This window comes from Mirounga leonina, unplaced genomic scaffold, assembly GCF_011800145.1.
Source record: "Mirounga leonina isolate KUSES-001 unplaced genomic scaffold, KU_Mleo_1.0 Mir_93, whole genome shotgun sequence".
Taxonomy (NCBI): Eukaryota; Metazoa; Chordata; class Mammalia; order Carnivora; family Phocidae; genus Mirounga; species Mirounga leonina.
The window spans coordinates 46,859,635-46,882,144 of record NW_023270854.1 but is presented as its reverse complement, the minus strand read 5'-3'; the positions used below and the strand labels follow the sequence as shown (position 1 = coordinate 46,882,144).

Below are 22,510 nucleotides of genomic sequence, written 5' to 3'. Positions count from 1 at the left end.
TGGAGAGTCATTCCACATGATCTCCTCATTTGTACAAATAAAGATGACTTTGTGAGGGAACCCCACCGGGTGCAGTTTCTGTCTATAACTCACCAAAGAGTAGACGCACATTGGTTCTGTAACACGATGAATGTGGTTTTCATGCCTGCTAACACAACATCCATTCTGCAGCCCATGGATCAAGGAGTCATTTTGACTTTTAAGTCTTATTGTTGACGAAATACATTTCATAAGGCCGTAGCTGCCAAGATAGTGATTCTGATGGATCTGGGCAAAGTATATTGAAAATCTTCTGGAAAGGATTCACCATTTTAGATGGCATTAAGAACATTTGTGATTCATGGGAAGAGGTCAAAATATCAACATTAACAGGAATTAATGTAAGAAGTTGATTCCAGCCTCATGCATGACTTTGGGGGGGGTTCCAGACTTCAGTGGAGGAAGTCCCTGCAGATGTGGTGGAAACAGCAAGAGAACTAGAATTGGGAGCGGAGCCTGAGGATGGGACTGCACTGCTGCAAGCTCATGATCAAACCTGAACGGATGAGGAGTTGCTTCTTATGGATGAGCAAGGAAAGTCCTTTCTTGAGATGGAATCTACAATCCTGGTGGAGATGCTGGGATGATTGTTGAAATGACAACAAAGGATTTAGAATATTACATGAACTTAACATTAAAATAAAGATGACAAGCACCAGCAGGGTTTGAGAAGATTGAATCCAATTTTGAAAGAAGTTCCGTTGGTAAAATGCTGTAAAACGGCATCACATGCTACAGAGAAATCGTTCGTGAAAGGAAGAGTCAACTGGTGCAGCAAACTTCACTGTTGTCTTATTTAAGAAATCACCACAGACACCCCAAACTTCAGCAACCAACCACCACCCTGATCAGTCAGCAGCCAGAAACATGGAGGCAAGACCCCAGCAAAAGCTCAGATGCTGCTTAACATTTTTTTTTAGCAAGAGTATTTTTATTTTATTTTTTTTTTAAGATTTTATTTACTCATTTGACAGAGAGAGACACAGTGAGAGAGAGAACACAAGTAGTGGGAGTGGGAGAGGGAGAAGCAGGCTTCCCGCGGAGCAGGGAGCCCAATGCGGGGCTCGATCCCAGGGCCCTGGAATCACGACCTCAGCCGAAGGCCAACTCTAACCCACTGAGCCACCCAGGCACCCCAGCAAGAGTATTTTTAATTTAAGGCATGTACATTGTTTTTAAGGATAGAATGCTATTGCACACTTAATAGACCACCGTATAATGTAAACATAGCTTTGATATGCATTGGGAAATAAAACAATTCGGTGACTCACTTAATTGTGATATGCACTTTTTTGCCGCAGTCTGGAACCAGATCTGAGTATCTCTGATGCTGCCTGTACTTTCTTTCTCGGTGACAAAGCAGAGACAGTGCTTTCTGATGCCAGCAGTTCCTAGAAAATGTTAGGATTGGCGTCACAAATACAATTCTACCGATGACAACTAGAATCATTTCTAGACAACCATTTATTTTCATTTAACATTAGCTCCGGGTCCTGACCAGTCACCATCCTTGTCCTTTCCAACTCAGGGCTAGAGTTCTTTGATGGCTGAACAAGCTCACCAAGGGCAAAGCTGTGGAGCAGAAGTCTGGAATTTGTCAGCCCTTGCGTTACGTGGTCACGCTTCATGGGGTTTGCTGCCCACCCTCCTCGCCTCCCTTGACTTTCTCCTCCCTTGATATGTGTTTCACTTCCTGCTCCTGTCCCTGTCATCTCACCTCCTTGGCTGATTTCACTTTATCCTTCAAAATCACTTCTCAGTTTTTTCCTCTCTCCCCAGAGTCTCCCTTGGGACTTCATTCACCCATGACTTTGACCATCACTTCTACATACGTGATGCCTGAATCAGTAGCAACAGTCTTGTCCTAAACATCAAGCTGCAGCTTCCAACTGCCTTCTGGAATCTATTTCACACATTCTTTAAACTGCACCTGTCCAGATGTGCCCTCTCTCTCTGTCCCCACTCCAGTTCTGCTTCCTTCTTTCTAACACAGTTATTGTCACCATCCACCATGTAAACCTTGGGTGTGGAAAAGAATTAACCTAGCAGACCAGAGACCGCTAACGTTAGAAAGTTTTGCTTACGAGATTAACCATTGGCTGGCATCTAGGGACTTGGCTAGTAAACCGTTCCCTACACTGATCTAAAGCCTTCCTGAAATGACAATGGCTCACTGTGTCTGACCTGTTTGTACACAACAATGTGGTTTATGCTGAATGCCTGTTTTCCTTCTGGAAGTCTGGAATTTTGGTAAATGCTAGGCAGAGGGTACCTATGTGACCAGCTCCCAGTTGAAAGCCTGGGCAAGTCTCTAATGAGCTTCCCTCAGTAGACAATAACTTGTCGATGTTGCCACATCTCGTTGCAAGAGGAATTGCGCTCCTCCTGTGTGAATCCACTGGAAGCTTGGTTCCTCCATCTTCTCTCCATTTCTCTTTCCCTTTGCTGATTTTGCTATCGATCCTTTTGTTGTAAACTTAACCATGGTTTTGACCACATGATGAGCCCTGGGAGTCTTTCTAGCAAATCACCCAACCTGGGGGAGGTCCTAGGGTCCCCGGCACATCTTAGTATAATCCTAACCCTCTTTTCCTTGCTCTCTATGTTCAATTAATCACCAATTATCATTAGATCTACCCCTAATTTTAAATTTTAAACATTTTTTAAAATTTATTTTTAATTTTTTTTTTTAAAGATTTTATTTATTTGACAGAGAGAGACACAGTGAGAGAGGGAACACAAGCAGGCGGAGTGGGAGAGGGAGACACAGGCTTCCCGCGGAGCGGGGAGCCCGATGCGGGGCTCGATCCCAGGACCCTGGGATCATGACCTGAGCCGAAGGCAGCCGCTTAACGACTGAGCCGCCCAGGCACCCCCCCAAAATTTTTTTTGTTTTTAAAGTAATCTCTACGCCCAGCGTGGGGCTCAAACTCAACCCCGAGGTCAAGAGTCACATGCTCTATGGACTGAGCCAGCCAGGCATCCCTCTACCTCTAAATATTTAAAATATATCCTGTGTTCACCACCCTCATTGCCTTGAGGCTACAACTGTGACTGCATCTGGGCATTACTCCCCTTGCTTTCCTCCACTACAGAAAGCAAAACCCCAAGATTGGAGAACAGCACCAGGCCAACGCTATGAGGAGGTTCTCTCTCAAAGCCAGTTTCCTCAGGTGCAAGATGTGGATAATGATAATGCCTATTTCATAGCGTGGCTGTCAGGGGAAAATGAGAAAATGCGTATGAACTTTTATGAGACTCTCTATGTAAAGTGCTTAGCACATAACAATCCTTCTATTTCTTTTTTTTAAAGATTTTATTTATTTATTTGACAGAGAGAGACACAGCGACAGAGGGAACACAAGCAGAGGGAATGGGGGAGGGAGAAGCAGGCTTCCCGCGGAGCAGGGAGCCCGACATGGGGCTCGATTCCAGGACTCCGGGATCATGACCTGAGCCGGAGGCAGACACTTAACGACTGAGCCACCCAGGCGCCCCACAATCCTTCTATTTCTATTGATGTTATTCATGATCCGCAGACCGCACCGGTCACTACCCCTGAGGCTCAGCCAGTTCTAGCATTGAAACCACTTTGTGCAATTAGGGCCTCAATTTCTTACCCTCTAATCTGCAGTGCAGGCCCACCCCAAAGTGTATCTCTGTGGGATTCCAAGTAGCCTGCCATTTGGGGGAGTGCTCTTGTCCTCTGACTAGGTCTCCTGTGTGGGAGAATGATGAGACAAAACTTTCTTGTGGTTGCCAAGGGTGGGGGCAGCAGGGGAGGGGGGAAGCCAGAATGGCCATGGAGTTCTCCAGATACCTGATGTTATCGATGCAAATATTTACAGTTGTGCAAAACCATCAGTTATTGCAGACAACAAAGCTACTGCATGGGACTGAAGAGCCAGCAGCACCACGGGTAATAAAAATAGAAATTAAGACACACACAGATCAGTATATGGTGATGGATGTGTTAACTAGAAGGGGGGAATCCTTCCACAATGTCTATGGATAGCGAATCATCACAGTGTACATTTCTGTTTTCAAAGTTTCTGTTTTAAGTATCTTCCATGACTCTCCCAGGAATTTTTGTCTGAATGAGAAACCTTGTGGGATCATTACAAAAGTTCTCCATAGTTGAAATAATGAAATCATAAAGCTTAAAGATCTACTCAGGCTTCCAAGTATCAATATATTTACCAACAAAGCTGAATTGCTCACTCTAAAATTCCATGCTATTAAAAATCACATAGAAATAACCCACTTCTGATTAAAAACAAACAGGAAAAAAGACCAAAGGCAAGTTGGGTAGTACATTATTTTGAATTAAAACATGGAATATGTCATCAAACAAATGGATGTATTGACAACTTTTTTAGCTCAATTAACAAATGATTTGCATAGGAATTGCTAGTTCTGTCTTAGGATGCAGAGCTCATTGAATTGTGAATTAGATTAACATAAAACAAGAATAAAAAAATAACCATTTACCTGTATGCCAAATAAATGCAATTTTACTTCAAATAGCAGATTTTTGTTCAGTCTTTGGTGAGTGGTTAATATAATCATCTTCCCTGCTATGGATAATGTCATAATCTCACCAGACCGAATGTGATCCTTCTAAGCTAGAGACCTCTTACCTATAGTAGGAAAACCTCCATTAAGTATTGTTAAAGCTACTGGATCCATTTTTATGGTCCTAGGATTGCTCAACATTTTCTGCTTAAAACAATGGGCCAAGGACAACATATCTTAGGGAAAACACTAAGTTTGTGATTTCATCCCATTTTGTCTTTTAGAACTTTGTTATTACTGTCCATCATACTGTTTTGATTTATATCAGTGATGAGCAACCAGTTTTGGCCTAAGGGCTAACAAAGGGGGAAAAAATGGAAAACATTTAAGACCACACTATTTCCTTTTCAAAATGAACATAGTTTTATGAAATTCCCGTGGGGGAAGTGTATTTGTACTACTTCGCTAAGTAAAGGAAAGTCAGTGAAGAAACTGGCACTGCTTTTTAGCTACTAAAAGGTTTATATCCGGGTATTTTAGCAATACAGACAGAACTTTCTTTAATTTTTTATCCAGAAATTAGATTGCAGACTTGTTGCATAGTTAGGCTGTAGACATCTCTGGGGGCTCTGTGGCTTGCTCATTACTGCCTTTATTGACTAAAATAAGCTGATTTTTGTTGATTGATTATTTTATTGATCATAACAAACTTTAAGAGAATATATTCTAATTTCAAAAATTATATTCCATCGCTTATTGACTTAAAGATAATGCTTTTAGTACCACTGCAAGTTGGTTAAAAAAAAAACAACTTTGGCGACTGCACTTCTTTCCATCTTAACATGTCTTTACACAGAACATTGGCTGGAAACCAGAACAGAACATGAAAAGAAAACTAAAGAATATTTAAATAACAGAAATACCATCAGCGTTTATTATGGTAGATTATAAAAAGATGGTCTAATCTGTGAGTGTGCAATTAGGCACTGCCTGAGGCATTTAGACACCATTGATTATAAAGTGCATTGAACGTAAATTTTGACTCCCCTCCAAGGAATAATTCAATAAAACTCAGGTTTCTTTCTTGGAATCAATCAGCTCAAGAACATGCATAGATGAACACTTATTAAATACTAATAACAGTCTTTTATTACTTATACTCCTGCAATAGAATAGCAACATACTGTACTTGTATATGTCACATTTTATCCAAGGACCTCAAAGTCATTGGGTCAAGCAATAGGATTACACAGCATATTAAGTTACTTAGTTATGGCATGGGAAGCGGATTCCCAACAATAGAACCAAAATAAAAGTTCAAAGAGACAAGCCTACATTTCCTGTGGTTTGTAATTTTCTGAGTTTCCAAATTTGCCACTCACATCCTACCGTACCTACCATATTGATCCTAGGTAAAAATGATTTTTTATGTGTTAGGAATGAGATGAGGATCACCTCGCAACTAAACAATTTCTCTTTTTTATAGTTCAACAGTCCATCTTGGAAAATCACATGGTGGAATGTCAGAAGTGGCTCTGTAATGTAAATTTACACATCATTGCTTCAGAATCGTGGTTATGATCTTTGGGTAGAAGAAAACATTTTACGCTGGAAGGACATACATCTATGTGTAAAATATGAGGAAGCTATATCTCTTAGCACACTTACAATTAACACAAAAGCAGAAGTGCTTTGATTCACTGAAGATCACACTTTCAGTCTTTTAAAGGCTTTCATCATCTTGCTTAAACCTCTTCCAGGGTTTAACTCTTAGAGTTTAACAGAGAGACCCAACTTAGTGTGGTTTAAAATGAGTTTCTGTGGACTCCACGAATCTGGCAGGTCCCACAGCATTGGGGTTACTGGCCAGCATGAGAAGCCCATGAAAGTGAGGGCAAGGGGTCCCTGAGCCTTTCTGTTCTTGACTCGGGGCACAGAGCCCAGCTCTCCTTGGTCAGGGACCCAGGGTGGGCATTCTGGGCATTTCCTTGCTTAAAGGAATTTCCAACACTATTTGAAAAGCAATTTCTTTTTGGGCAATGGGGTTTCTATCTTTCAGTGAAATATGGAACTAAGTTAGCTCTTCCTGTGTCCTTCTTTACTTCGGAGGAGACGCAGTATACGTTCATTTTTGGTTAGTTCTGCCGGAAGTTCATTGGCCTGAAAGAAGACAAGACAGGCATTGGTGAATTCTCACAGTTGGGATGGTTTTAGGGACTCCAAAGAGGGGCCCCTCACCCAAACTTGCTCCTCTGCTGGTGAAAAACCCCACTGGACTCACTCTTGTTTTAAGGCCTTAAAGGTCTCCTTTAATCATATAAATATCATCTGCTATTTTCTTATCTCATCGTTAGAGTTATTTTTCTAAGCCATATCTCTAGTACATTGTGATCCCCTGGAGGCCAGGATCCATGTATGATTAATCGTCGTATCCTCATTTCCAGCACAATGCCTGGTGCATCTAGTATGTCCTCAATAAATACTGGTAATGTTAAATTTTTTTTTTTTTAAAGATTTTATTTATTTATTTGACAGAGAGAGACACAGCGAGAGAGGGAACACAAGCAGGGGGAGTGGGAGAGGGAGAAGCAGGCTCCCCGCAGAGCAGGGAGCCCGATGCGGGGCTCGATCCCAGGACCCTGGGATCATGACCTGAGCCGAAGGCAGTCGCTCAACCAACTGAGCCACCCAGACGCCTGGTAATGTTAAATTTGATACTTTATATTTAATTAGTATGGGGCAGCGTGTCCGCTAGGGACCTGAGATTCAGGACAGGTATCTGTTGAGAAAACAGAGTTAGGAGGCATTCAGAGAATAAGAGATACCTGGTTAAGAGCAGCTTCTGTGGTCACCACTTCCCCCCATCCCTGGGTTTCACTGAATGTCCTTTCTTCTCATCATGCTGCTGAGACACATTCTTTATGCATTTATTTCATGAGTGGGTCCTTACCCCATGCAATCGACGTTATGGGGCAGTGGTTCTCAAACTTTTTGTTTTCAGGACCTTTTTACACTCTTAAAAATTATTGAGGATCCCAATGAGCTTTTGCTTTTAACTTCTTAGAGATGAAAAGAAGAACATTTAAAAATACCATAATTCATTAAAAATTGTAAATGCACTAGGGTAACATAAATAATACTTACGAAAAACAACCAAATTTTCAAAAACAAAAAAGCTAGTGACAAGAGTAGCATTGTTTAATAGATTTGCATATTTCCTGAGTGTGGAGCTTAACTGAAGACATTTGGATTTTCTTATCTGCTTCTGTATCCAATCTATTGTGATACGTTGTTTTGGTTAAAGCATATGAAGAAAATTCAGCTTTGCACAGATAGGTAGTTGGAAAAGGGAGAAACATTTTAACAGCCTCTTCAGATCGATGTAGATATCCTCCTTTGATACACCCACACTAAACAAGGGGTAGTTTCTTAAAGGTAACCACAGTGCGGAATCTGAAACCATATCAATGAGGTTTTTACATTAAAAATCCATAGATCTAATTATCTACAGCTAGGATCTTTCCCCATGTATGATTTATAACCTCACACACTGGCCATTTGGAAAATGTTAGTTCAATGAGATATGCCAAATGTTGACACATTGCATTATACAATCTCAAAAGATCACCTTCATTAATATTAGTGCTGATTCATCAGAAAAGCCTGTATTAAGAAGCTGTCAGACTCACGTGGTGGATACCAGTTGTTCTTTGAAGAAAAAATGGCGCTCTATGAAAAAGCAACTGGCCCACTTTGCTATTCAGACAATGGCGTGAGTGCTTTTCCCTGAGACAACCATTGCGCCTCAGTATACGGCAGAAGGGCTGGATGCATACTTCCATTTCGTTATGTAGAGTATTAAAAAGATGTGTAACAAGGGTCCAGATTTAATAAAGTTGAAGCTGTTTACTGCTTCATCAAAGATGTTCTTAAGTAAGTCTGGTATTTGTGTAAAATAATTTACAAAATCTGTACAATGACCCACAGAGTTTTGTAGGATCATTTGCTGGTTTGGTTCCTACCCCTGCTTTGATGTGCAAGGTGCCAATAGTTTCACCCACCATTGCTTTTACACCATTAAAGCAAACGCCAGCGCGGTGAAAAGGGCAAATAACATCTTTGTATTATTAAGTGTGCTGTTTTGACTTCTTAAACCTCTTGAAAGGGTCTTGCAGACCCTCAGGGGTCCACAGACCATACTTTGAGAACTGTCGTTACAGATGAATCACGGGATGTTCTTGGGATTTCAGGGGAGGCAGTTAAAAGGGTAGAAAGGCACCCTGAATAGGGGAGAGGGCTTGGATGCAGATGTTACCTGTCTCACATATTTTTTCCTCCCATGGCCACACCTGGAACCCCCCTGCTTTATCTGGGACCCCGATCCTAGGTGAAACTCCTGAATTCCCTACCTTCTAGGTTGGGTCCTGCTCTTTGACCCCCACCTGCTAGCTGGGCCCTCACTTGTTGGGCATTATGCACGGAGTTGCTGGGAATTATGTTTGCCACAAAAGGTGGTCTGCTGCACAGCATGTCCTGTGGCTACACCCCAGCCCCCACAAGGGACCCTTGATGCTGATGCTGGATTGAATTGAGCAGGAAATGACTATGCTATGTTGCTATACACCAGAGGCCTCTCTAGAGGCTTCAGATTCTATTATTGGTTCCTGCAGGAACAGACATTGTACAGGCCTCATGCCTGGGTCTGCACAGAAATGCCCCTGGTAGATAGACGTAAGCTCCATCTAGTCTTGGAGTATATTCAGGAATAACGGAGCTGTTTCATGTGGGTTATTGGTCCTTGGTGAGCAGGTTGGCAGGTAGCCAGAGGATCCTCTATGGTCAGGAGGAAGAGGAGATCTAAGAAGCTGTACTTTATCTACAAGCTTGCTGAGTTACAGCTCCCGTGTGTAATCTTTACCACTGAAAAAGGCTTTATATCCTCAAACCCTGTTGTCACGGTTTGGTCAATCGCATTGCTGCTCCATGTGTCATCCATATAGTTCTAAAAACCTGGTCTCATGCCTCCTCTCTCCAGGTTGGTCCCCACTGACTTCTCAGGTTGCTGAGGTTGTATGGACTATTATGATGGCTAGTGCCCTAGGCTAGCCCCCAAAGGCCATCTTATTCATTATGGAGCAGGACCACAGGCCCTTGTTCATGATACCACAGCATCAAAACACTCTCTTTCCCCACTGCTCCTGGGAGAACCTGTGTTCTGAGTCCTCAGTTGGGAGTATTGGGAACACGGGCTGGCACCCATGGGGACAGCTACAGTGTGGGGAGTGGCCATTGGGGCCGTTGGTTACCCTCTCCTGAGGCATCAGTGTCACAGTCCCAGAGCAGAACTCCACCCCTGGAGTAGAAGATTGCTTCTGTATTAGCTTAGAAGTCATTTCCTCTGGGAAGCCTCCCGTAGCATCCATTACTCCCTACTGATAGCTCGTGACTGTATTGCAATTTTTTTTTTTTTAAGATTTTATTTATTTGATAGAGAGAGATGGAGAGAGCCAGAGAGCACAAGCAGGGGGAGCAGCAGAGGGAGAGGGAGAAGCAGGCTCTCCGCTGAGCAGGGAGCCTGATGTGGGACTCGATCCCAGGACCCTGAGATCAGGACCTGAGCTGAAGGCAGACGCTTAACCGACTGAGCCACCCAGGCGCCCTGTATTGCAAATTCTTGTTTAATTGTCTTCATTCCGCAGTAAACTCTGAGCTCTTTGAAGGCAGAGACAAATGGGAACTCCATTCACCACTGTCTCCCCAGTACACAGCACCGTGTGTGTTATCTAGTAGGTACTCAGTATGTGTTGAATGAATGAAGGCGAAGAATACCGCCTTCAAGAGTCCTGGGTGGCTGCCTGAATCCCAGCACCCTTGCTTCTAGAGCTGCCTCTAAGAGGCTGGCTTCTTTGGGGTGGCCGGTGGATGGGTGGGATGGGGGTGGGGTTCCCTGGCAACAACTCCCAGCTCTCTAAGGGCTGCTGGTGTATGAAACTCCGGCGTGAGCAGTCTCTCTATATAGCTCTATATATTCAAGTAACTTTAGGGACAATCCAAAGTCCAGCATTTTGGTCACTGGAAATTCCCCATAAACCTTATTGCTGAAATCCCAGGAGACAAACAAAGAATTGCATGTTGTTTCAGTTTCCATAGCTACTGGATGGCTTAGCAAGAAAGATCAATCTCTTTAAGAAGTCTGTGACCAGGGTCTAAAGATAAGAGCATAGCTGCTTTCAGCTGCCTTATCACACAGCCAGGCCAGCTAATGGAAAACAAATCGGAGTATCTCAGGAAGAGATAAGCAGATCAAGCACTCTAATGGTAAGAACAAGGAAATAATAACTCCACATGCTAAGAAAATGAAAATAAAAGACTCTTGGCATGTTGTCTAATTGCACCTCTTAATGGCTCCTTTTCAAAATGTCATGAAAAAGGTTCTATGTGTTTGCTTTTATTATTAAAGAAATTAACACAGCAATAGATACTTACAAAAGCTCAAATAGCATATACGTATAAAGTGAAAATTGCTTTTCATACCTTCCTTTATTGATAAGCACCACTCCTACTTCCTCCTTTATTTTTTTTTCAAGATTTTATTTATTTATTTGACAGAGAGAGACACAGAGAGAGAAGGAACACAAGCAGAGGGAGTGGGAGAGGGAGAAGCAGGCCTCTTGTGGAGCAGGGAGCCCGACACGGGGCTCGATCCCAGGACCCTGGGATCATGACCTGAGCCGAAGGCAGACACTTAACGACTGAGCCACCCAGGCGCCCCTACTTCCTCCTTTATTTTTTTTTTTTTAAGATTTTATTTATTTATTTGACAGAGAGAGACACAGAGAGAGAGGGAACACAAGCAGAGGGAGTGGGAGAGGAAGAAGCAGGCTTCCCGCTGAGCAGGGAGCCCGACCCGGGGCTCGATCCCAGGACCCTGGGATCATGACCTGAGCCGAAGGCAGACACTTAACCGATCAAGCCACCCAGGTGCCCCTACTTCTTCCTTTAAAAGTTCATATTTTAGTGTTCTCTCAAGACCTTCCCTCCCCCAGAGATGCTGCCCTCCTCCTCCAAGGTTCTACACTTGACTGCTAATGCAGATGTCGAATAGGAAAAAATGGGTATTGGGCATCTTCCCACCTCCACGTTTGACCTAACTGTAAACTAAGGATTTTGGCCTATAAAAATATGGGTTGGTTCAGAACAGCGGCGCAAAGTCCTGTTAACAGTGTAAGAGCAACATTTCCCCCTTTCTCTTCTACTCTCCAAAGAAAGTTCAAGCAGTTGTCAAGATATGCACATCTGACGTATTTAGGATAGCAATAAACTACCAGGGCTTTGACTTTTTTAGGACACTTCTCTGATGATGGAACCCCATAACTCTACTCCCCGCAATTACTACTCCCCACCCCGTCTTGGGAGGCTGCACCATTGTTAGCTCACAACCACGGATGATAGACACAGGGTTTTTAGCATAATTCTCTGGATCCAGATGCACCGCTCATCCTACTACTGACAGCCTGTATGCCCTCACTATGCTGAGGTATGAAGAGAGGGGCTGGGGCCAGCCTGAGGGATGAGACTCCTGTCGGAGCTTTGCTCTTCCTCCCAGTCCCTTTCAAAGGCACGTCAGCATCTAATAGAGTGTCCTCAGGTCCACAGCACACAGCACTCAGTCTAAGTACTGCCAATGTTTTTTTTCCAAGTGAAACGAGAAATCTGGCCCAGGGTGCACGGGACGGGTTATCTTGGCTTAGGTAGAAACTGCCTATCTCTTTGCACAGGTGCCCAGAGGAGTTAAAACATAGGGAAGGAAAGGTTGGTACCTTGTTTCTCAGGGCTGGGTCCGCCCCTGCTTCCAGGAGCAGCGCGACTGTTTTAGTATTCCCACTGAGGACTGCCGCGTGGAGGGCCGATGTCCCATTCTAAGAGAAAACGACAGTGTGTGTCAGGAGTGGGCTCACAGCCATCAGCACCGAGCCTGGCTTTCATCATGAACTAGCCTGAGTGAGGAGACCCAGGTTGGAGCTTTGCTCTTCCTCACAGTCCCTTTCCAAGGCACATCGGCATCTAATAGTGTCCTCAGGTCCACAGCATATGGTCAGTACACATACTGCCAACGTCCTTTGGCAAGTGAAGCCGGAAATCTGGCCCGGGGTGCACGTGACTTCCGGATCAGTCCATCAGTTTTAAATATATTAGAATTTGCCGCAGCAAAAGCAGTGATGCTATGTCAAACATTTTGCCTTTTTCTTCAAGGACAACTTATATAGTTTTCATGCTTCCAGCGAGGCTGGCAAGCCAACAGGCCGACCTGTCAGCCCAGCTACCTGCACTCCACTCACTCAGGTGGGTGGGAGCACCACTGTGGGGTTACAGAGCATGAGCGTGCGGGGTAAGGAAACCCCCAAGCCCTGAGGTGGAGAATTTTTGAGCATAGAAGGGTCTGCTGGGTGGGTTGCTGACATTTTATGAAATGTACTGCAAATATTTATTGAACTAAGGAAGCATCTATGTGCAGCACGTAGCCAGATTCTGGGAGGGGAGAGGAAGAGAATGTAACAAGCCTGATATAAGAATGATGGGCAGTCACATGACAACTGTTCTGTAGACATGCATATGTCTACAAAAGCATCTAAATGCAAGCTTATTTTCCACATTAGCTACTTATAATAATAACAATAAGCTACTTTATTTTATAAAAGACTAAAATACAATGCCCATAAAAAAATTCCAGCAAAGTAGCATTTTCCTTTCCAAAGCAGCATGTTTGCTTTTTAACATGTATGGCAACTCACTTGTCTGGTAACATTTCACCCATCTAAATTTTCACCAACTTGTCAACTTCATCTATTTGCAACATGGCTAAGAATAAAATACCAAGCCGAAAAAGAGCTCTTTGAAACGAGATAGGTATTACAAAGTCCATTTCTGAAGCTCATTTCTTTTATTCATAGAGAGTTCCCTTTCATAGACCATTTATTCTTACTTTACATACAGTGTTAATGAATGTAGGTTTCCCGCTTCCAAGCTCATGGAAGATTAGAAGTCGCTCAGTGGGACAGAGAGAGGGGCCAGCATTCTGACAACAGCAGTCCTGTATCAGCTGATCACGAGACTAGAGCCTAAATATATAAAGATCCGATACAGAGTGTCCAAAAAGCCTCTGGGATCATTCAAGGACAGGTTGACTTTTTATACATCAATAAAGCCCGAGGAAACATCCCCCAAAATGCTAAGCAAACTACAGCCTGTGGGCCAAATCGAGCCTGCCGCCTGTTTTTCTACGTCCTAACAAGTTAAGATTTAAAAAAAAAAATAAATAAAAGAATACTACATGAAAATATGAAATTCCAGAAATCCAATGTCCTTAAATAGTGTGTTAGTGGAATGCAGCCATCCTTTGCCCCCATGGCTGCTTTCATGCTACAACAGTAGAGTTGAACAGTTCCAACAGAGACTCTATGGCCCATGAAGCCTAAAATATTTACTCCCTGGCCCTTTATTGAAAAAGATTGCCAACCCCTGGTATACACTGTAACTGAGAAATATCTTAGTCTGAAAGGGTTAAAATTTAAAAAAGGGTTTTGGGGCTCTGTTTCCTGGCAGACCCAGCTTTCCAGAATGACACATTCTTTGAGGTGTCCAGATACGTGAGGCTTATTTTCTTTCACCTAAGATAACAATGTGGTTCTTTGCTGCAGATAACGAAGGGAAGAAACATGAGCACCTGTCCCCCATGTTTCCTGGGACACAAATCATGTGTTTCATGAGTGGTGGAAGATTTTAGTCCAATGATATATATATCAAGATAGTTTACTTTCCAAGGTAGTGATTTAATTACTACCAATTTTTTTTTTTTTTTTTCTGGGAAACTAAGTAGCAACAGACTCTGGTTCACTCTTCTTACCACCCTGCCATTTCAACCAGTGCTAATGAATCTCCAACATTAAGAAGTTGTAGGTAAGTTCTTTCAAGAATGCAACTAACCATGTGAATTACACTCAGCTTCTGCAGTGCTCAGGTATGGGCTTCTTAATTTTTAGCCTCTCTTTTACAGATTGGTAAAATTTCTCTTTAAGTCTTACCTTCAAAATACCAAGGGTGGGTGAGAATTTCAGCAACTCTTCTATAACATCGTTATAGCCTTTGTTGGCTGCTTTGAGTAATGCTGTTGTACCATCCTTAACAGAGAGGAAAAGAAAAGTTGCCTATTAACGTGTGTTGGCTAAGAACTAAATGTTAGTTGAGAACCGGGAATATGCTTGTCAGAACAGGTGAAAGGAGTAAACCAAAGTATGAGCGGGCCACGTCTCTTAATCTAGGAGCATTTTAGAGCATATTCAGTTCTGCCTGAAAGAATGCTAGACGAAATATGTGACTTATTATCTTAGAACCCTGCCATTTGGGAATTCAGACTCTTCCAGTCCCTTAGGACACTGGGTAAGGGGCGAGGGGAATATCAAGAGTATATTTTAGGACACAGATGGACCAAAGAGGCATTGTCTGCAGTTCGTGACTTAGTGGAAATTAATGTTAAACTATTTTTAATGACTTAAATAATTACCGAACTGTATTTACTGTTTTACATTTTGAATCTGCTTATCTTTTTGCTTTGTCTTATACACAACCTTGCTCTACTGTGCCCTAGGTATCTGTCTGTGGGGGTTGGGGGTGGGTAGGTGGTGAGTAGGAAAGGGATAGATTGAAATCTGTTTAAAAAAAAAATGCAAAAACGCAAAAATTTATATTCAGCTTCTGTCATCACTTTTTGGCCTGGGAAGAGATTTTCCAAATTCCGTTTTTTCCCCCTGCTTTTACATATCAATTGCTGTATTTGGAGGATTCAGCTCACAGAATTCTGTAGTAAAGGAAATATCCCAGCCTGCTCTAAATGTTTAGCTGGAATCAGGAAGAAAGAAAATGAGATTAGAGGGTTTTTCTTTTCTGGTTTCAGAGATGTGGGAAGAAGAGATAGAGTGGGAGAGAGGACAGTGAAGTAGGCAGGAATGTGTCTTTACCCCTTTCTGGGCTCAGACATGAAGAAGGGAGGTGGGTCACATACGCAAGGGTAATACTTACAGACACTGCAAGAACCAAACCAAACCAAACCCAAAAAGCAGATGGCATAGTGCGGTCAGGCAGCAGGGTCTTCCAAGCTGCCCTTAGTTTCTATGGGCCACAGGGCCTTCTGTGGCGCCCATCGAGGCAGACTTAGGTGACATTAGCATTATTAGGTGGAGGCCAGTGGCGGATGTGGTGCAGGGGTCTGCAGCTGGGGAAGCCGGATGAGGTGGAGCCCCAGGAGCACTGCTGGACCCCAAAACACAGAGGTTGCGCCCCGACCTGCACTGCGGTCCAGGGCCAGCAGGAGGCGCAGCTCAGGCGTACCCGCAGCCGCTAGGGACAACCCCAAGGACAGCCCGAGGCCGGGGCTCCTACCTCCCGCATCCTCCCGGTTTCATCCAGGAGTCAGCTCAGGTGGAGGAGGATCTCCGAGGATGAAACATCTTTCCCTTAGGGAGACTGGGTAGCACTTGCTAAGTTTCAGCTGACTCGAACATTTACTTTGTTTTCCTGCTGAAGAGCCGGTGGACGTTGGGAGAAAACCCAGGGGAGATACAGATCAAATAAAGGCGCGTTTTCTCCGCACGTCAGGGTTGAATTTTGGAGCTCCGTCGGTACATGCACTACCCGCGCCCTACAACCCCCCCCCCCCCCGCCCCCCGTCCCGCCCCAGCCCCCATGCGCCGCAGCTGAGGCTCAGACTCACGTTGCGGGCGGCATCCCGGTCGGCTCCGCGCAGCAGCATCACCCTCACCACCTCGCTGTGGCCCATCTGCGACGCGATCCACAGTGGCGCCGTCCCGTCCTGCCGGCGAGGGGACACGCTTGCTCCCACCGTGCCACCCACCAGCCGCCGAGCAGCAAGGTAGCACCCACAAACAACCTCCCGACGGCACATGAGGACGGAGATTTTAACGCATTTACACAGACGAGCATTTGGTAGTGCCTGGAACACTTGCGTGATTGCCAATATTTGGGTTTGGGCTTATAACAGCCATTTTATGGCAGGATCTTTGGGCTCATAGTATGGTGCGGGACTTCAGGGAACACGGAGTGGGAAAGCGGTTGAGTTGCTCACCAAGGCAGAACCAGATTTTACAAACCCAGCGAGGAGAGGCCAGCATGTGTTTATTTCCCCCAGATTCTGTCAGTTTGTTTGCTTTACTGGTGGGTTCACACAACACACTCTGCTTAGTGTGGGCCCTCGTTCCCACAGGAGAGAGGGCAGTTTTCTTGGAGATGTGTGAGGGTCACAGAACTAAAGACATTTCTCCCACTCTTCTAGTCTGGTGTCTAGAATTCCCCACAGCCAGTCATTTTTAGGGACTTTAGTTTTATGCAGGATGTGATACGATTTCTTCTGGGAGGGGATGCACACTAGCGAGTTATAGGAGGGTGACATTTATTGGTAATATTTCCTGAGTATTGTGCCCCCAAAGAGCCTGTTCTGTGAGAATGAGGCCATGAAGCAGAGAGGTGTTGCTCCAGAGAAGAAAAGGTGAAACATCCAAGGGAGGGAGAAGGATTTAATAGGAGGGTGGCTCCTGCCAGACAGAAAGGAAAACAGAAAACCCTTCTAGTGCTAGAAGGAAGCTCTAGAGAGGGCGTGAGGGAGATGGAGGTCAGACGTGTGCGTCTGCGTTTTCCTCCTGGCTTGAATCTGGGTTAGGTAAGCAACCAGGTAAATTATGGTGAATTCCAGATGGAAAAGGATTTTCTCCTGTTCTTGGGATGAAACCCAAGAAAACTGCAAGCCTCTTAGAGAAGCTCTGCTCCTGGCTGGTGCCTGAGAGAGAGAACAGAAATGGGTGAAGGAGTCTGGGCCAATGGGCCCGAGACATCCCCCAGTACCCCTGGTCTTCATCAATGAGACATCTGTGCACCCAGGAGAAACTGGAAGTGCTGGGTAAACAGTGGCCTGGAGTCAGCCTGGGGATGGGAAGATAAGGCCATAGAAGGTCATGATTTCACAGGACAGGCCAACAAGATACCAGTGCAGGATGCTCACAGACAGGAAAGGCTGGACAAACCAGCCCAAGGGCCAGACATGAGTGTCCCCACCCCACCTTAATGCCTGGGTGGTAGTCTGACCTCTGAGGACTTAGGCCACTTTGGAGGGAAGGGCAAGGAGGAGGGCAGAGGAACCATAACTCACTAAACTTGGGCTCTGAGGTAATGAAGTTAATATGGCCCCCTGGGACTGTTTTGGTCAGATAAGACTGAATTACTCATCAGTGGGAATGGGGGCTGAAGAGCAGGATGATTCATTAGAGAACATAAAGTTTCATTTTCTGCTGTAGTATATAATTTCAACTCCAGTCTACTAGCCACAGCAGACACAGGATTCTTGCCCATTGCTGTCCTGGCAAAGGGAAAGAGGACAAAGAGGACTGAGTGGGGTGGTGGGGGATGGCAAATCAGGAGCCTAGAAGGATCCAGGGGTGCTGAGGGATGGTAGGAGGACACTGGCACCCCTGTGTCTTGGGAGAGATGGGGAAGAGGTGCTGAATGAAACAGGGTGGAAGAAGGACAAACAGCTGGAGCCACTTCACACTTTTACAAGGGCTTTGTATCTGGTTATTTATTATTAGCAATAGAAATAATACCTTACTTTGTACTTTCATTTACAAAGCATGTCTACATTCATTACTTAATTTGATTCTCCCAATTTAGAATCATTCATTCCTTCATTCCTTCAACCAACCAACAATTATTAAGTATCTTCTAAGTCTCCGGCAGAATACTAAGGAATGGTATGGTCTCTGGTCTCAAAGGAACTCAGTCTAGTGGAGAAAAGACATGGACATTTCAGGATGACTACAGTGCTATAATAAAGTATGGACAAAAGTGCCCAAGATGAGCCAGGAGAGGGGCCTGCTTACTGTGTGGGGGTTATGGCAGTCAGTTGGGGTGATATCTGAGCTGGGCCTTAAAGGAGGACTAGAATTTTGCTAGGTGGGGGGTGGGGGAGGACATTCCATGCAGAAGGAAGAGATTTGCAGTCGCAGCGGCTTGGACAGATGTGGTTGGTTCAGGCAGGGTGGGAAATCCAGCAGATTGCGGCCCAAGGGGTGTGCGCTGGAAAAGGGGCGGGGCGGGGCGGAGGCAGGGTGCTGGAAGCTCTTCTCCCTCCTTGCCTGCTCTGGGCTCACTTGTTCTTTGTCACTATCTCCACTAGAGGGCAGGCAAGGAAAGGCAGCTGGCCGCAAAGAGGCCAGCCCGTGGCTTGTTCAGTGTGCCTTCCAAGGGCTTGCTTGTTAGTAAAATGATCTTAATTGATACTAATATGTGGAAAAGTGTTGAGAGGTGGTATATTGGGAACAAATATTAATAGCATCAATTCATAACAGTAATGCCAACACTGAACTTTTATCACTTTAACTGCAATAGTCATGGTAGGTGGAAAAAGAAGCTGCCATTTTCGGGTTATGAGACCTTAGGCAAATCACCCTGAGCCTCTGTTCTCTTCTGCAAAAATGTCAGCCCCCCAGAGATACTCATGGAAACATGTAGGAAGGTGCTGAGCACAGGACTGGCGAGCGCATGCTTAGAAAATACAGTCACTGAATCTGCGTATTTATCATGAAAAACAATAAGCACCTTAATTTGTACTTTTGTTTAGAAAACACTCCACATGCTTTATTTGATTTTCCTAATTTTCCTGTGAGATAACTGACTGAACAGGTGGGAATGATTGGTAAAATGAGATTTGTGGTTAAACCCAGGAACTTGAATGTGAGTTGGAGCGTTACTGTCAAATCAAAGTACTTATTATTTGATTATCTGGTTTGTGGAGAGAGGTTTTTCCCTTCTTCTGTACACCTCAGTTCCTGTTTTCTCTTGTTTTTTCCTATGAAAATGATAGAAATTAAGTCAACTTGGCTCCTTTTTGTTTAGTTTTGAGAGAATTGGAGTAGGAAAAACATTTAAAAATTTATGCTTTTGAATACTTCCTGACAAAAATATATAGTTTTAAAATATGTTAAAACAAATAAATCACAGTGAAATAAATTACAGGAAGTTAGGACCTCTCTGGTACCTTTTTAAAAAAAGGAAATAGGACACTTAGCTTGAAGAACATGAGATTCACAGGGTTATGACCGCTGTCATTTACTATTTGTGTGCAAACCAAGCAGAAAAGGATTTAGACCGATTTCGCATACCAAGTGGCACAAAGAGGGCTGATGGGTAAAAGCTATGCAAGACTTTGGCTCAGTGTAAGACAGAGGTGGTGATGAAGGCTGGTTAAAGACTCAATAGTAGTAATGAGTCCCCCACGCCTGGAGGGGTTCAGCAGTGGCTGATTACCACTCAGCAGGATTGTTAGAGGATTTATGTATCTGATAGATGGTTACACAGGTGACTTGTACAGTTGCTTCTGACTGGGTTATATCCCCTCCTTCCATCTGAGATAATATTTTCAAGTATGCTCTAATACATTTTTATAGATAGGTCATATCATGAGACGGAGCTTATGACATGATTTGTATTAGAAACTAAATGTTGGATCATTTCAGTTAGGGTCCTAAAGATTATTTAGAAAAAGTATTAAAACCATTTTGTTCCACGGGAATGAATATATTTAGTGGCACTAGTTCTTTGTTTCTGCTGCTTCTAGTCCTATATGAAACACACATATAGAACTGTTGAATCACTATATTATATACCTGAAACTAATATAACACTGTATGTTAACCATACTGGAATTAAAGTAATAATAACAGAACCCCCCAAAGAACCCCTGGAGTTCAGGGAGTGTAAGTGACTTGCTCAAGGTCATGCACTTAATAAGCAAAATGGACTGTGTTTCATTTCCTTAAGTTATCCATATCCCCATAACTCACAAGCTGCTCCCCACCCAGAGACGTGGCTGTGGTTCCCCAGCTGGCTCTTATAGTCTTCCTGGGACTGGTGTCCTGGCCATGAGTCCAGGCCCTGCATCTGAGCCTTGTTCTAGTTTGCAGCCACCGATCACTATGTCTTTGGCCTTCTAGGCCTCACTGGAGCTCTGCTCAAACCATGGGGTATCTTCTGGAGTCAATATACCTTTTCAGAGGTCCTACCATGTGCAGAGGGCATGCAAGCAATGGGGCCTCCCTGTTGCTGTCTGCTTCCACCCCAAGCCCTCAGGACACTGCATCAATCAGTTAGCCCTACTTTCTCCCATTGCCCACCACTGGGTCTGCCCCTCCAAGCTTGCAACCTGGGACGACCAGCACTATCCGGACCCCAGCATCTCTGCATACAGTGCAAACCAAGGCTAAAGAAGACATTTTATGACATGCCCTTTCTGTCAGGCTTCAAAGAGAGCCTGATTAGCACACTGAGAGGACAAGTTAGAGATGAGCGATGACAGGCCAGACTCAGCCCTGGGTAAACACTCAGACCTCTGCCACTCTATGAAAGTACTGTTTAATAAGGTGGATGAATTGCGTTGGGAAAAGCATATATCAAAGAATTTTGTTGATAGAAAAACAAACTAGCCATCTTAGCTCGTGATTAAAAAGGCTTGACGTGTGTATCAACTCTACATGCTGCAGTCACATAGAAAGAACTGAAGATGAGTTTTTAGCTTGACTATAGAGTACAATGATCTCAGTGACTCTTGACCTCTTTAGGATGAACGAAGAGGAAATATTTTTCAAGTTTCAAATCAAGAGCTTAGTCTTTCCAAAGTCTGCCTATGGATTTGAGATTCTGATTCCTTCTCACAAAAGCCCTAGAGAGGTTTTCAGTTAGTTCATCCATGATAGTTACAAGGAAGACCATTCCTACTACTGTTCAGATTCCCTGCAGCTCAGATCAAAGGTCAGCTGAATAATTTCAGTGCAACTCCGTTAACATGTTGCCCAGGGTACCATAAAATATAGGGACCCCAGAGAATGGCAAGGAAAAAAAAATCATAAATCAGATTTTTCTAAAAACATTAAGAAATGAAATCGGGCAAACATCCTTGTCTTTGTTTTATAAATTCAAGAATTTTCTGACAGGGACTCCGTGTGTCAGCTGAGATTTCAGAATACACTGGTGTCCAAATGCCCTGCCGATGTCATATTCTACCATTCACGGCCATTTTAATGGAAACTTTTAATTATACTTTTTTTTAACCTCCTCATAACTTTTGACAAAGTCAGCCAGGACTGCTATCACTTTTGCCATATTTATGACACTGCTTGTTTTCTAGGAAGGGAATTAAATATGCAGAGTTTACTTTTTTGTTGTTTTTTTTTTTGCAGAGTTTACAGTTTCAAAGAAGACAGAACTTGGGCTAGTCTGACCTGACTAGACAACCTTTCATTATTAGCTCATGGCAGGTAATAAAAAGATTATGGCTTGAAGGTAGAGTGGGGTGAATGTACCCTATAAAAAGGAAAAATTCCATTGCTTTTTTTCCTTCAAAGCTATTCTTATTTTATAAAACACTGTTTTCCTGAATAACCATCTTTTCAGAGTTGGATTCATAATTCCAAACAATTGCATTAGATGCAGTCTTTGAAAGGCATGTCACTTGCTCTTTGATCCGAGGGAGGGGTCCTCCCACAGCCGGACTAGGTCGTTTGCTTTGACCAGGTCATCCTCACTGTGACAAATGAAAACAGCTGTGGGGTGGGGCCACCATGGTACTGTTAGCATACTCTTTAATTTCTTGGTTTCGGCGTCATCCTATGACTCAACTTGGGTTCAAGTGGTCACAATCCATGCACTATTTGAAATATAATCTCTCTTTTTTTTTAATTTTATTATGTTATGTTAGTCACCATACAATACATCATTGGTTTTTGATGTGGTGATCCACGATCCATTGTTTTCATATAACACCCAGTGCTCCATGCAGTACGTGCTCTCCTTAATACCCATCACCGGGCTAACCAATTCCCCCTCCCCCCTCCCCTCT

General features: G+C 43.8%; 1 protein-coding gene across 5 annotated transcripts in view; it reads right to left on the bottom strand.

The window, feature by feature from the left end:
- Nucleotides 1-22,510, bottom strand: part of ANKRD29 (ankyrin repeat domain 29) — a 66,747-nt gene continuing 44,237 nt past the window's right edge. For 3 of the 5 annotated variants that reach the window (XM_034995907.1, XM_034995908.1, XM_034995905.1), the window contains 5 exons: nt 16,322-16,420; nt 14,637-14,732; nt 12,375-12,473; nt 1,328-1,430; nt 1-771 (listed from right to left, as the gene is read on the bottom strand). In XM_034995907.1, coding sequence (XP_034851798.1) covers nt 674-771; nt 1,328-1,430; nt 12,375-12,473; nt 14,637-14,732; nt 16,322-16,420 — 495 coding nt within the window. In that variant the 3' untranslated portion in view covers nt 1-673. Of the gene's footprint in view, nt 772-1,327; nt 1,431-5,680; nt 6,715-12,374; nt 12,474-14,636; nt 14,733-16,321; nt 16,421-22,510 lie in introns of those variants that run through there. The other 2 variants (XM_034995906.1, XM_034995909.1) reach the window with 2 other exon arrangements.